Source organism: Marmota monax, unplaced genomic scaffold (genome assembly GCF_021218885.2).
Source record: "Marmota monax isolate L192 unplaced genomic scaffold, Marmota_monax_Labrador192_F-V1.1 WCK01_AAM20220418_F8-fsc00022, whole genome shotgun sequence".
NCBI lineage: Eukaryota > Metazoa > Chordata > Mammalia > Rodentia > Sciuridae > Marmota > Marmota monax.
In genome coordinates, this window is record NW_026695215.1 from 10707146 (window position 1) to 10720625 (window position 13480).

A 13480-nucleotide genomic window follows, 5' to 3' on the forward strand; every position below is an offset into this window, starting at 1 on the left:
CACAGTTTTCAATGAGAATTGGCCACATAGGCAACTTGTGTACCTCATTTCCAAACTCCCAGAAGAAAAGCAGTTGTTTAGCATGAACTGCATTGTTTGTACTGTTAAGGCGCAGAGAGCCATTCTTATCTTGGAAAAGGGGAAGCTCTTCCCATTGGAGAGCCATCTGGTAAGAATCTCAGATCCGACTCTCCAGATGCCAGCCAAGGACCAACCCTGTGAGCAGGTCATTCTGAAGACAGAAGTCTCAGACTTGTCTTTGTACTTCACACACAGAATAAATCTCAAAGTTTGCTTCTAGCCCCTTGACCTTTTGCCACGAAGTAAGTCCACCTGATATATTTGAAAAAAATGCACTTTGAAGGATAATACCTGGTTCTGCTAGTAGCTTGTTAGATAACTTTGGCTAAATTAAACTCCCTTGTTTTATACACACGTACACATGAGATTTATATTATCACTTGTTCCTGAATTCATCATTGAAAAGCCTGAACATTACACAATGTATGCTTATATCCAAACATTGCATGACACCCCATCCAGATGTATAGTTTTATGCTTTTATGTATCACTTTAAAAATTAAAAAGAAAAAAATGCAAAGACATTACTGTGTGCTGAATACTGTGAGAACTATGCTAAGTACTCCGGAAAACTAATAGTGAGAAAAAAGGCATCCTGCCGTTCTGAAATCGAGTTGGAAATAGAAATTTTAGTCTTAAATATTAACTGTACAGATTACTTTGTAATTACAGTTTCTGGTAAATGCTCTGGAGGAGAGGTAGAGAGTACTGTGCAATGAGTAATGACCTATTCCTGTAAGTCGGGGAGGGTCAGATGTCTAAGAATTGGTTTGTGGTTAAGAATTTCAAGTGGCTCCCATCCAGAGTTGAGGGAGGGACATTAGTTGATGGTCTTTCACTCACTCTTCTCTTGGGTGGAAAGAAGCAGACAATGTTGGGGAAAGAAAGAAAGAAAGAAAGAAAGTTCAGTGTGGTTGGAGCAGATCGAGCAAAGGGAAGAGAGGAAGTGGATGAGATTGGAGAGGAGAGAGGTCATCAGGGACCCCATTATGGTAATGGAGTTTTGGCTTCTGTCCTAAGATCAATCAGTGGAAAGCCATTTGAGGGTGTTTAGTAGCAGGGTGCCTTGACCAGATATTTAGGTGTTCTGAAAAGACCTCTGTGGTAATTTTGTAGAGATATGATTAGAGTGGGCAAAATGGGCTTGGGAGGTTATGGTAGATGCCTAGGCAAGTGATAATTGTCATGGGTTTAGAATTATGGCTTGCTGAGAAATGCAAAAATTTCTTCTTCTCCTCCTCCTCCTTGTCCTCCTCCTCCTCCTCCTCCTCTTCTTTCTTCTTCTTGTGGTACTGGGGATTGAACCAAGGGGTGCTCTACCACTCAGCTCTTAAGTCTGCTTAAAAACCCCAAACCAAAATAAACCTTAGTTGGATCTCTGGTAAAGAAAGAAATGGAATTATAACTTACTGGGGTTTTCAGATCAGCTACAAAGTATCTTACTTGTGCATCTTTTGAGTAGAAAAAGATAATGAGATTCTGGAGAGTGTGTCATTCACTATCTCACATAAAGAATGAAAAAGAGAAAGAAGTAAGTAGAAAAGTGATGGAAACTCTATGTTACCCATAGGCCTAAACTAGTTACTATTTGATCTTTTATAGCAAAATCTTGCTGTTAGTAGAAAATTGAGAACCATTAACCTTTACAGATGAAGGGTGTGTCTCACCACAAGATAAATTAGTTGTAGAGTGAACGCGGTGTTCTCGGAGCTCTGTGATAGGAGTATTATTCTTGATTTTTGCAAATTAAAAATCAAGGTCTGTGTGTAAAGGTACTTAGAAAGATAGGTATCAAAAGCAGGTGGGCTAGTGCTGAGCTACTTAATGGGATGCCATCATTAAAACAGTGGATTTCAGCATCTCGTGACAGGATGTGCCAGCAAAATGACTTTGTGTTTTATACTCATAGTTCATTTATGAAAAGGGAAGTTAGATCACCACTGGGTATTGATAAACTCTCCCCTAATAGCAGCATCTGTTTGGAGGAGGAAAAAGAAATGGTTCTAACAACACATGCCCATCTCCTCTGAAGCCTGTAGTGCGTTAGTAAGATATAGTGCATTGTGAAGTAGTTTGCATTTGGTAAGTGATTCTTCAAATCTACTTCACTGTTTTCATGTATTTCTTACCCACACAAACTATATTGATCTATTTTTCATGGAGTCAAAAGGCAATGCCAGAGGTAACCATTACAGTTGTGCTTCATTCGCCTGTTCTTTGAGGCTGGGAGCCAGGTTGCCAAGGCCCCATCTCTCAGCCGCAGCTGTTAATTAAGGAAAACACCAGACAAGGGGTGAAGGAGGTTTGAGAAGAGACAAACAGACACACATAGAGAGAAAAAGCTGGGGTTAGGTGGGTCATTAACCTCTGATGGAGGATAATGACTAGGAACTAGTGCAGCATATTTATTATATAGATTTATCAAAAGGTTATTTTGGGGAAGGTTTCATCAAAGCAGTCGATCTGAAGGATGCAGGACTGGTAAGACATTGGGATTTTCTTGCTGTGCTCAGAATTCTATGTCCCACGAGTTGGCGCCTGAGATCAAGGTCCAGAATGATGCATCTCTGCACCTTTGCATGGAGCCTTGTTGGGCTGGGTGTCACTGTAGCAACTGGGCCAGCTTGACCTGCAACTTTGCACTCAGGAAGTTCCCAGCACAACACAACCACAAGGCAGGCAGAGAGACCATGACTCAAGTCATTATTCTCCACAGCTGTTGTTCTTAAGATGACAGTAATAGAGGTTGGTAGGTTCTTACTCTGAAGTCCATTTCCTTGGTCATCTTATTTTATCTTGTTTTGTAGAGGATGGATTGGGTAAGGTATTAATTATAGTTGTTCAAATTATAATCTTGTTTGGTTCTAACAGTTTCTTTGTGCATTTCATTTTTCCTTTTTCTTAGGTGATTCAGACTATTAACAAAATTGTAGTACATACTTTTCTCCCAATTTTATGTTTGGGAGATGAGAAATTTCACACAGAAGTTGAACTCTTTGTTTTGTAATTATAGGAATTTGCAGACATGCACAAAACTAACCTAGTTCCAGCAGTCATCACGTGCAGTGCAGCCAGTCTTGTTTAATCTTTATTTTCTTCCTTCATTGTTGCTTATTTGCCATGAAGTTTTAAAACAGATCATGGCTACTATACGTTTTCATTGGGTAAATACTTGAGTATGCATGTCTGAATATGACTTTAAAAAATGTAAATGCCTTCAGCCTACTAAAAATAAATTATTTCAGGTTATCAGGAAATATTTAAGTTTTCCCAAGTCAGGGCTCAGTTACAGTTCATGATTTTTAAAGAGCTGAAATGTCTCTTAGTTGTAAGTGAATACAGGTTTTCCTTCCCTTTTTCCCTTTGGCCATTGATTCTATATGTCATTTATCCTGTAGAAATTCTCATGTTCTGGATTTTATTGGTGGCATCTCTTTTCTGTCACTCATCATGGTCTGTCCCTTTATTTCTAGTAAATTTGAATTTACCCTTCCTCAGAAGGGTGGCCAGGGTCTCAAGTTATTTTGGAACCTAAGCAAGTTTCAAGTTTAGGTTAATTTTGTTTTTAAAAGAAGTGGACTCTGAATTGACTGATAAGAAGTTGAGAGTGGAGCATCTCAGCACCTTCTTCAGCTGAGTAAGATTATTTCTCATGAGAAGATGAGAAAGATGATGTGCAGAGATGCAGGTGAGGGGTCAGCTCATATACAGTGTCATTAAATGCTCCTTTCTTTGACACAATTGCATAGTCTTTCTGTTTTGTTCTTCGTGTGTAATTAGCAACAGTTCTCAAGTGACAGAGCCCTTATTTGGCATAGGATTGCTAGACACTGTCAGACTCTTTAAGTTTAAGCTTTGCCTTCTGAGTCATTGAATTTGGTGACATTTTTGTCATATCACGGTCTGGCCAACATTACTTTCCTATTAAGGATGATAAAATTCTTGCTGTTAATTTTATACTGGAAATGATTAATGTAAAACTCTGTCCAGTAAAAAAAAAAAAAATCTAAGCGTGTAGTTAATTCTTATGATTTATGTAGAAAAAAAATAAATAAAAAGTTATCTTTAAATAGTCTTTTTATTACAGAGAAAAGAGACCTTTAAAATATGCTCCTTCCTCTCATAAAATATGGTATTTCTTAATTTAAAATTATTATGACTGGTACCATGTCAAATTCTTTTAATCTATTAAGGCTTGTTGGGAACTCTATAAAGGATAATTTGATTTTTTTGTAAAAACAATGGGTAATTTGGGTTGGGGATGTGGCTCAAGTGGTAGCGCTTGCCTGGCATGCGTGCGGCTGGGGTTCGATCCTCAGCACCACATACAAAGATGTTGTGTCCACCGAGAACTAAATATATATATATATATATATATATATATATATATATATATATATATATATATATATATATATATATATATAAATTCTTTCTCTCTCTCTCTTTAAAAAAACACAATGGGTAATTTAAAAATATTTAAAATATGTACTTGACAATGAAAATGATTTTATTTTTCTTGGAATATTTATTTCTTATGTTAAAAAACCTAAGAATGTGGATATTTATTTTCATTGAAATGCTTTTCTTATTTGTTTGACAAATGTATGTTTGAATTTACTATTTCTTTTCTTTTTTTTTTTTTTTTTTTGCCTACCAGGGATTGAACCCTGGGTGCCTAACCACTTAGCCACATCCCTAGCCATTTTTGTATTTTATTTAGAGACAGGGTCTCACTGAGTTGCTTAGGGCCTCATTAAATTGTTTTGGCTGGCTTTGAACTTAAGGTCATTCTGCTTCAGCCTCCAGAGTCATTGGGATTATAGGCGTGTGCCACTGTGCCCAGCTGAATTTATTATTTCTTTATGTGTATTATAGTTATTTATATTGTATTGTTTTAGTTATTTTCAAAACTTGATGAGGAATTACCTTGGTTCCTATACAATTATTTTAACTGGTTATATGATGCAATTAATATTGACCAGTGACTTTCTATTGCTTAGGGGTTATGTAAGAGTTTCTGAATATTCCCTAATGGACAGGGAAAATCAAAGGGTATAACTCACTGTTTAGAATATTGAAGATATTAGTTTTGTTTTTTTTTTAAAAAAATATTTGTAGGGCTGGCCTTGATCCCAGGGATGCTCTACCACTGAGCTACATCTTCATTCCTAAGCCCTTTTTACTTTTTGAAATTTTGAGACAGGATCTCACTAAGTTGCTGAGGCTGACCTTGAACTTGTGCTCCTCCTGCCTCAGCCTCCAGAGCAACCAGGATCACAGGCATATGCCATTGCATGCAGCAACTTTGCCTTTCTTAGTCCAGGGATCCTCCTAAATCTTCAGACTGAGGGAAAAAAAATGGCATCGCAGCCCATTTGGCATTTGCTGTTGTTTTTGTTTCTTTTATGCATTCCCAACATGCCTTTCCTAATAGGTCTTATTCTTAGTGGCTTCTGTAGATATTAAGAACTAGCTCCTTAAATCTACCTGATTCTGCTAAGGAGAGATATTAGGTTGAAAGTAATAATCTTTTATAACATAGTTACTCAAAACTGCATATCTACTAATTCTTTAAAGGAAAAAAAATAAACAATAAATAAAAGATGCAAATTTTGTGGCTTTTGAGACTTGTAAAGAATTCATGGTTAAGAAGGAAAAATTAAGACTTTGTTTTTAAATACTTACTTCAGATTTGTTGTGGACTCGGATCAGTCTTATGATTAGATCTTTTCTTTGTTTGCCACATGTCTGTAGCAAACTGTAATCGTCTGGTGCACCTCAGTGATGTGTGTCATAAATCTGGGAAGATTTACAGGTGACAGTGAAGCTGGGGGATTAGATAGTATCTAATGGTCTTACTGTTAACAGATTTTTAAAATGTGCATATAATGGACTTTTTTTTTTCTTCTTAATGTTGAAATACTCCATTGAGGACATGCTTTTCCTCCAACACTAATGAACTTTTTCTTTACCATTAATATAATTTGTCATTGAGGGGCTAGTTATTTGGAATTAAATTTGAATTGCCTGGTTTTCAATAGCCCTGTGTTTCATCTTACGTAGAATAACACACCAGAACATTCCCATGGGTTAATGAGGTTTCTAATCACTATATTGAGTTGTAAAGTGTTAGCATTTAAACTCTTGGTAAACCTACTTACATTATTTCCTTCTGTCTTTGCAGATAAATTATTAGTCATAACTGTAGCAACAAAAGAAAGTGATGGATTTCACCGATTTATGCACTCAGCCAAATATTTCAATTATACCGTGAAGGTATAGTATATTTTTACTTTATAGAGATGGTGGAATATGTGTTCAAAGTACATTTTTCATGTCAACAACAAAATCTGTAATTCCTTCAAGGAAAATGAAATTTGTTTGCATCATTGCTATTTCTATGCACATTGAAAGCTATATTTTGGCCTTACTAATATTTGCCATGCAGACAATAAATTTGTTAATATTTGCTAATATTTGACATAAGCATGTTCTATAAAACACAAAGAATATGTAAATGTGTATCTGTATATGCATATATAAATAATTTATTTTGTGGGGCTGTACAAAGATTAGACAGTAGTGTTCTTTGGTGACTGAATAATTTTTTCTGTTATGGGTTGTCCACAGAGGTGGTTTCTTTACAGGGAATTGGAAGCATGGCTGTGGGAGGGGAGACCTGTCTTGTCCATCACTAAGAGTTACTTTTCCTTTCTTGCTTTGTTTCTGTATCTGTTTTAGAGGAATTTGGGAACACTAAACACATTTAGAAGACATCTCTAGGGGACATTTTACTCATATGTGATCAGAGGAGACTTGAGGAGGTTGATAGAACTATTAAACTGAGGAGGGAGCGTCTTAGTATTTTTATTGATTTATTCATTTGATAGAAGGATCTGCTAGCCAGATATTTTCTCCAAATAAAAGGAGAATAAGCAAGTATCTAGGCAGGAAATTAAAAAAAATAAATAAAAGGAGGGGAAAGATTGCTTTGGCCTGGGGAGAAACTGAGCTATACTTACATGTAATTCAATAAAAGGTCGTATTCCTTAGGCAGCCTCTGGAGTAGAAGGTACTGATGGTGATGCACAGCTAGTCAAGAGGTGGAATTTGCAGGGAAAGAGGGTGGTAACAAGGGTACAGAGTACAGTGAAGGTCAGAGGTACAGGTGCTTAATAAAAGATCAATGAAAATATGTTCAAAGTACGTTAAGAGAGACAAGAAATATAGTGATATTCACTGAAGTCAAAGAAGAATTAGGATAAAACATTCCTGAAGTCTTTGAGGAGGATCTTTTGGGTTCAGACTAGGCTGACAAAATAGACTGTTGTGTGCAAGGCACCTGACTAGGAACTTTCCATATGGTACCTTCTTAGTCATTATATGAACAGTGTAAGGTACATATTTATTTATGGGCAAAGAGAACCTGCTCCAGGGTCCATAGCTACAACCTGTGAGGTCTTAGACCACAGCCCTATTTGACTGGCTCTGGAGTTCATGCCCTTTCTGCTGGCTTCCCATTTTGTAATGCAGTGATTTTCAAAGTGTGGACTTCAAACCACAGTACCCTCGTCACCTGGGAACTAGTTAGAAAGGAAACACTCAGGCCACCTCAGAACAGCTGAATAACAAATTCTGTGCTTTCTCCAGCTGTCCACGGATTCTGGTGTGATTCTGGTGCACCCTGAGGTCCGGCGCATGCTGCATGGCCTGTCACTGTACTGTATGACCCTCAGGTGTGGCCAGGGCAGTTGCTATTGCAGCATCAGAGCCTCCAGAAGGGTTGTGAAACCAATCAAGTAAAAACCAATAATTCTGCTAGATTAGAAATAATTTGAATCCTGATCCACACGAGTTTGAGTTTTCATGGGTGGAATATTCCTCCCATTCCTCATTATAGGTAGAGATAAAATGATTCTGAGAGATTTGAGGCTGGGAGTCCTACTGGCTTGCTTTGCCAACAGATTTATATTTGGCGCTGTGTTAAGGACAGTGACAACTCATGATATTTATTTATTTTTAGTTTACTTTTTTCATTCGTCTTTATTTTTAGTTATGTTCTCAGTTATGTTCCCCCTAGTCTCCTAATACATCAATATTTTAGCACCTTCAGACACTGTTTTGAGGAAACAAAAGATAAAACTGTGTATGACAGGAGGGACACATCTTATGCTCCTCTTGCCTCAGGGCCAGGTGTGTAAACAGTGTGTTTCCAACTCAGGAGGCCCTGTGGAGACTCATGTGCCAGTGAAGGTCCAGGGTACAGGTGTAGTTCTAAGGGTACAGGTGCACAGTGAAGATCAAGGGTATAGGTGTAGCTTCAAGGGTACAGAGTACAGTGAAGGTCAGAGGTACAGGTGTAGCACTAAGGGTGCAGGTGTACCGTGAAGATCAAGGGCACAGATGCATAGTGAAGATCAAGGGTACAGGTGTAGCTCCAGTTAATTGTGTGCAGGCAGTTTCTTGCATTGATAAATTCTTAACAAGAACAAAGACATTTGAAGATTTAGAAGGTAAAGAAAGTGCCCTGTTTGATGGCCTTTGCATTTCCCTGAACAATCCATTTTGGTTTGGTAAGAAATTCCTTCAGGGCCAGTCGAGGAGAACCCTGGGCTTCAGGGGATTTTAATCTTGATCTTACACATTTCCTACCAGATTGAAAGAAAAACTGATATGGAAGATCTCTTCATTTTCTTTTTAATTTTATGCTGAACAAAGAATAATAAGATACAAGAAATATTTCCTCAGTCCAGCTGCATGCAGTAGACTCAAATTTTGAAATGATAAAATTGGGAATGGCATTTTTGGGGTGGATAATATTAAAGAAGTATGACTGATCCAGTCATTAATTTCTTTTTTCTGGCATCATGATTTTATGTGACATGTGGAGAGTGGGTTATGGTGTAGGACTGTAAAGTTGGTGATGATTTTAAGTTTTTTATGGTGTTGTCATAATTTAATCTGAGTTTTGCTTAGGGTTGAAATGTTGATTTCTTTGATAGGTCCTTGGTCAAGGAGAAGAGTGGAGAGGGGGAGATGGCATTAATAGTATTGGAGGGGGCCAAAAAGTGAGATTAATGAAAGAAGTCATGGAACAATATGCCAGTCAAGATGATCTGGTCATCCTGTTCACTGAATGGTAAGAGACACACCCTGTGGATTTTTCTGTCTATATTAAATTATTTTTTTAAAAGGTTGAGATTTATATCTATGTATTATTATACATTAAATTATCTTATTGATGAGGAATCATTGTTTTGAAAAGTATATTTTTCTCATAGTTATAAAACTATGGTCTGACATAATCGTGTAATATGTTTAAAGTGAGGATTTACGCTAGGTGAAATAGTGCACACCTATAATCCCAGCACCATGGGAGGCTGAAGCAGGAGGAGCATAAGTTTGGCCATCCTGGGAGACTTAGTGAAACCCTATCTCAAAATGAAAAATACAGAGGACTGGGGATGCAGCTCAATGATAGAATGCTTTCCTAGCATGTACAGGCTTAGGGTTTAATCCCTGGCATTAAAAAAAAAAAAAGAGTTGCTATGGACACTAATGAGAAAACATAGTATAGGCTAATATTTTTGTGAAATTCATGTTTTAGTGAAGAAGTAAAGGTCATGTTGAACTTTTCTGTTAAGAAGGGTGGCTCAACCAATTCTGATTACCCTGGGGTGGAAAAAAAGATTATGTAAAGTTATAAACACAAGTGAAATGCAAGAAAGCCGGTGTTGTGAGAGAAGAACCTTCTCAATGTATAAATATCTTTTTGTTTTGGTGCTGGGAATCAGCCCTCGGTTTGCATTCAAAGGAAGCTTTAACACCCAGCTATCCCCCTAGCGTATAAATACTATATCCCCCTAGCCCATAAGTACTGCTTTTTGTATACTCCGCTGACCTGAATAATTTGGAGTATCTGCAATCTTCTCTTAGCTTCTTCTTATATTAAAAAAAAAAATAGATCAACTTGTCATGACTCTTTCAAGTTGTCACTTTTCTTTCTCACATTCTTTGTTTTTTTCATTTTTATTTTTATGTTTTTGGTTACTGATCACTCATTTTAAATCCCCTTGTATTTTCCTCTTTAACTTAGAAAGGACTTTCTGTATCTTTTATTTTGAAAAAAGTTAAAAGGACTCTTATTTGCTGATGAAAATAAGAGAGCTTTTTAAAATATAAGGATGTAAATAAGAGACATAAATGTGAACATGAAAGTAGAAATAATGAAGTTTCCATACCATCAGCACCTGAAAACTTGGAAAGAATCCATAATACTTGTATCTTTGGAATTTTCCTGATGTCTCCCAGGCAAGAAATTACATTCTGCTCGTGTTTACCTTTTTGGGCAAGATGTGCTTTGGCATGGCATACCTCAGAAACCCTGTGGGCTGAGCTTGTGTACTGGGAATTTTTCTACATTGTCTGTTGTTATGTATTTTTCCCTAATAAAAATAAAATAAAATAATTCATCATAAAAACTGTTTAGATTAAATATTGGGTATATTTTGGTTTAAAATTACTATAGATTTCCAATAACTAGATCAGTTAGCTTGAAGTTTCCAAATGTACATTTGGGTTTTGACTGTGAAGCAGATTCTCCTTGTGAAAGCTTCCACATATGAGCTAATAGTGATTTCAGATTCCTCAAACTCTTCATGGGTTTTCAGAAGAATCCTATCCTTTTCCCCTCACCTATCATCCCTGTTCCCTCTCCTGCCAATCCAAGCTTTTGCCTTGGGGAAATGGTGAAGTGAGGCCAGTTTGTTTCTAAGGAGACTTGGGTCTCCCTGTGATCTAGAGCCAGCTGGATGTTGGGTTTGTGTATTCAGATGATATTTAAACCCAGCTGGACAGAAACAATGGTCGTATTTTAATAGAAGGCCAGTGTCTTCGAGGTCTTAGTGTTTGATATTGATCAGTGAGTCAGATGGAAGCCATGTCTCACACCTCTGAGAACAGCCAGCCAGCTGGAAAGACCGAGGCCCAACTCAGCTAAGTCCTTGTCCAGAAGGAGTCATTAAAGTTTTCTCCACCATCACCCAGTGTCCCCATCTTGTGGCTCAGCCAAGGGTGCAGGGGAAAGTAGCCAAGAGGGCACAGAGGGGCGGAACAGCTGCTGTCATTTTAGGGTATATTTTTCCTCTTATTTTTTAAAACAGCACTTCAAAAAAGCATTGTATACAGTGTGTTGAGTATAATTGAACATTATGTCGGTATTGTGTACTGGGCCCAGGAGAATTGAATTCAGCTCTTTATAAATTATTTTAAATCCATTGCCTATTCTATTTTTAAAAAATTGCTCATCTTTTGATGAAGGGTCAGAATTCAAGATACATTCATCTTAAGCAAACAAACACCTATTTTTCATGTGATTTTTTAAAAGGATGATTCAATTATAATAGTTTTGTAAAAGCATAAGGCACTACTATATAAAAATGCACAGATTTATGTGATTATTTGTTTACATAGGCCTTTAAAATAATTTTTATATCATGACTTGTGTATTTTAAATGTAAAATTTAGTGATTTTGGTATACTGAACAAAGTTGTATAATCATCATTACTATTCAATTTTAGAACATTTCTAATATATGATAAGGGTCTTTTGTCCCCATTTAGATAGCATTTGTGCATTAAATTAGAAACAGTTTTATGAACTTGTGTCACGAGAATGTATATTCTGAATTAAATTTTGGAACATCTAAAATAAGAGGCTGGATCTTTTAAAAAACTCACTCTACAGAATAAGATTTATCATATTTAATTTAGATAAAAATTAATATTTGTCAAGGTTTTGGATTCTTTTCAAAAGAAAACTAAACCTGAGGCTCTCTACATATGAAATTGCCTCCAATATTTTTAAAAAAGTTATTTAAAGTTTTTTTTTTTTGTGTGTGTGTGTGTATGTGAGTACATGTGTTTATTTGCAATTTATATGGCTTGATGATCTCTTGGTTAGAGCAACTATGGACATGTGCAGTGCATTTAGTGGCTTTTAAAGGACAAAAATTATTCTTTTGAAGCAAACTAATGAAAATTTGGAGGATAAATATTGTTACTTGATAGCTGCAGATTCCCTTAGGAAGAGAAATTATCCTAGATGGTTTTATAATACCTTTATCTCTCTGGAAGAGCATTTATAAAGTACTTTGTGTTACTTTTAGAATTGCCTTATAAAGCATGTATTTCTTTTACTGTGTTCACAATGAAGACAGGTGAGCAGCTTTAATTTTTCTATGGGGACCACATGTTGTTTCTTTCTTTTGTAGATACAGTGCATAAACTAAACTGTAACAAAAAGTGGTGTTCTTGGGAGTAAATTTGATACTCACTGAATATCCTCACATAATGCTTGCTGTGCTGTACACAGTGAACTGGAAGCCAGCAGCATCCCAGGACCTAACGTAAGCACATGGTGGAACTATTCTACCAGATTTTTGAGTATCAGATAAGGTCATTTAGTAAAAATGTTGACACTTTTATTCTTATAGACTTGAGAAAATTTCTTTTAAACTAAAAAAATTATGTTGAAGAAAACTAGTTAGAAATAACGTCAGTGCAGTTACTTGAGTTTGAATTAGGGACAGGGCAGAATTTCATTGCCAGTAATGTGTATATCTCAATTAATCAGCACTCGAATGTGCTCGGTTTTAAAGACCCTCAGTATATGTATTATTCACAAGATATATTTGGTGGTAGTTATTGGCCTTATGAAAAAGGAGTATTTTCTTTTGTGAAAGCATCTGCTTAAAATATTTTGGTATGTAGAAACCTTCCAGTTCATCCATGTATTTGTTTAAACATGATTAAGCCTTTGACATAAGATAAAGGGATTGGCTATTGCCAATTAAAGACAACGTAAGGAAAACTAAACTTAAAAAAATTAGAATGGGTGGGGCACAATGGCGCACACTTGTAATCTCAGTGGCTCTGGAGGCTGAGGCAGGAGGATGGAAAGTTCAAAATCAGCCTCAACAATTTAGCAAGGCCCTAAGCAACTTAGCTGAGGGCTTGGCTCAGGGGTTAAGGGTCTTTGGGTTCAATCCCTGGTACCACCAAAAAAGAAAAAAAGTAGAATGGTAGTCAGTGCTACACCATGAATGCTGATATATATGATTAAAATAATCTAAAGTGAAGTCATTATTTCAGTAGTTTCCTGGGTGGCTGTGTTATGGGAAGTTGGTCCAAGATAAATAAACTGTGGCTAAAAAATGGAGGAGCAATCTAATCACACCAGTCTGTGCTGTTCTACCTTGTGCCCTATCACTGATCCTCTAGGCTGAATTTAGTTGTTTGCTCCACACTGTGACGTTGGTTTATTTATGTGTTTGTGTATTTTCTGGGCACCATAGCAAGGGATCCATAAATACTGGGTAACAGTGTATTGCTTCAC

At 36.6% G+C, this 13480-nt stretch overlaps 1 protein-coding gene across 2 annotated transcripts in view; it reads left to right on the forward strand.

The window, feature by feature from the left end:
• Plod2 (procollagen-lysine,2-oxoglutarate 5-dioxygenase 2) overlaps window positions 1–13480 on the forward strand; it is a 96527-nt gene that overhangs the window by 41455 nt on the left and 41592 nt on the right. For both annotated transcript variants that reach the window (XM_046431815.2, XM_046431816.2), the window contains exons 2-3: window positions 6269–6360; window positions 9087–9223. In XM_046431815.2, coding sequence (XP_046287771.1) covers window positions 6269–6360; window positions 9087–9223 — 229 coding nt within the window. The remainder of the gene's footprint in view (window positions 1–6268; window positions 6361–9086; window positions 9224–13480) is intronic.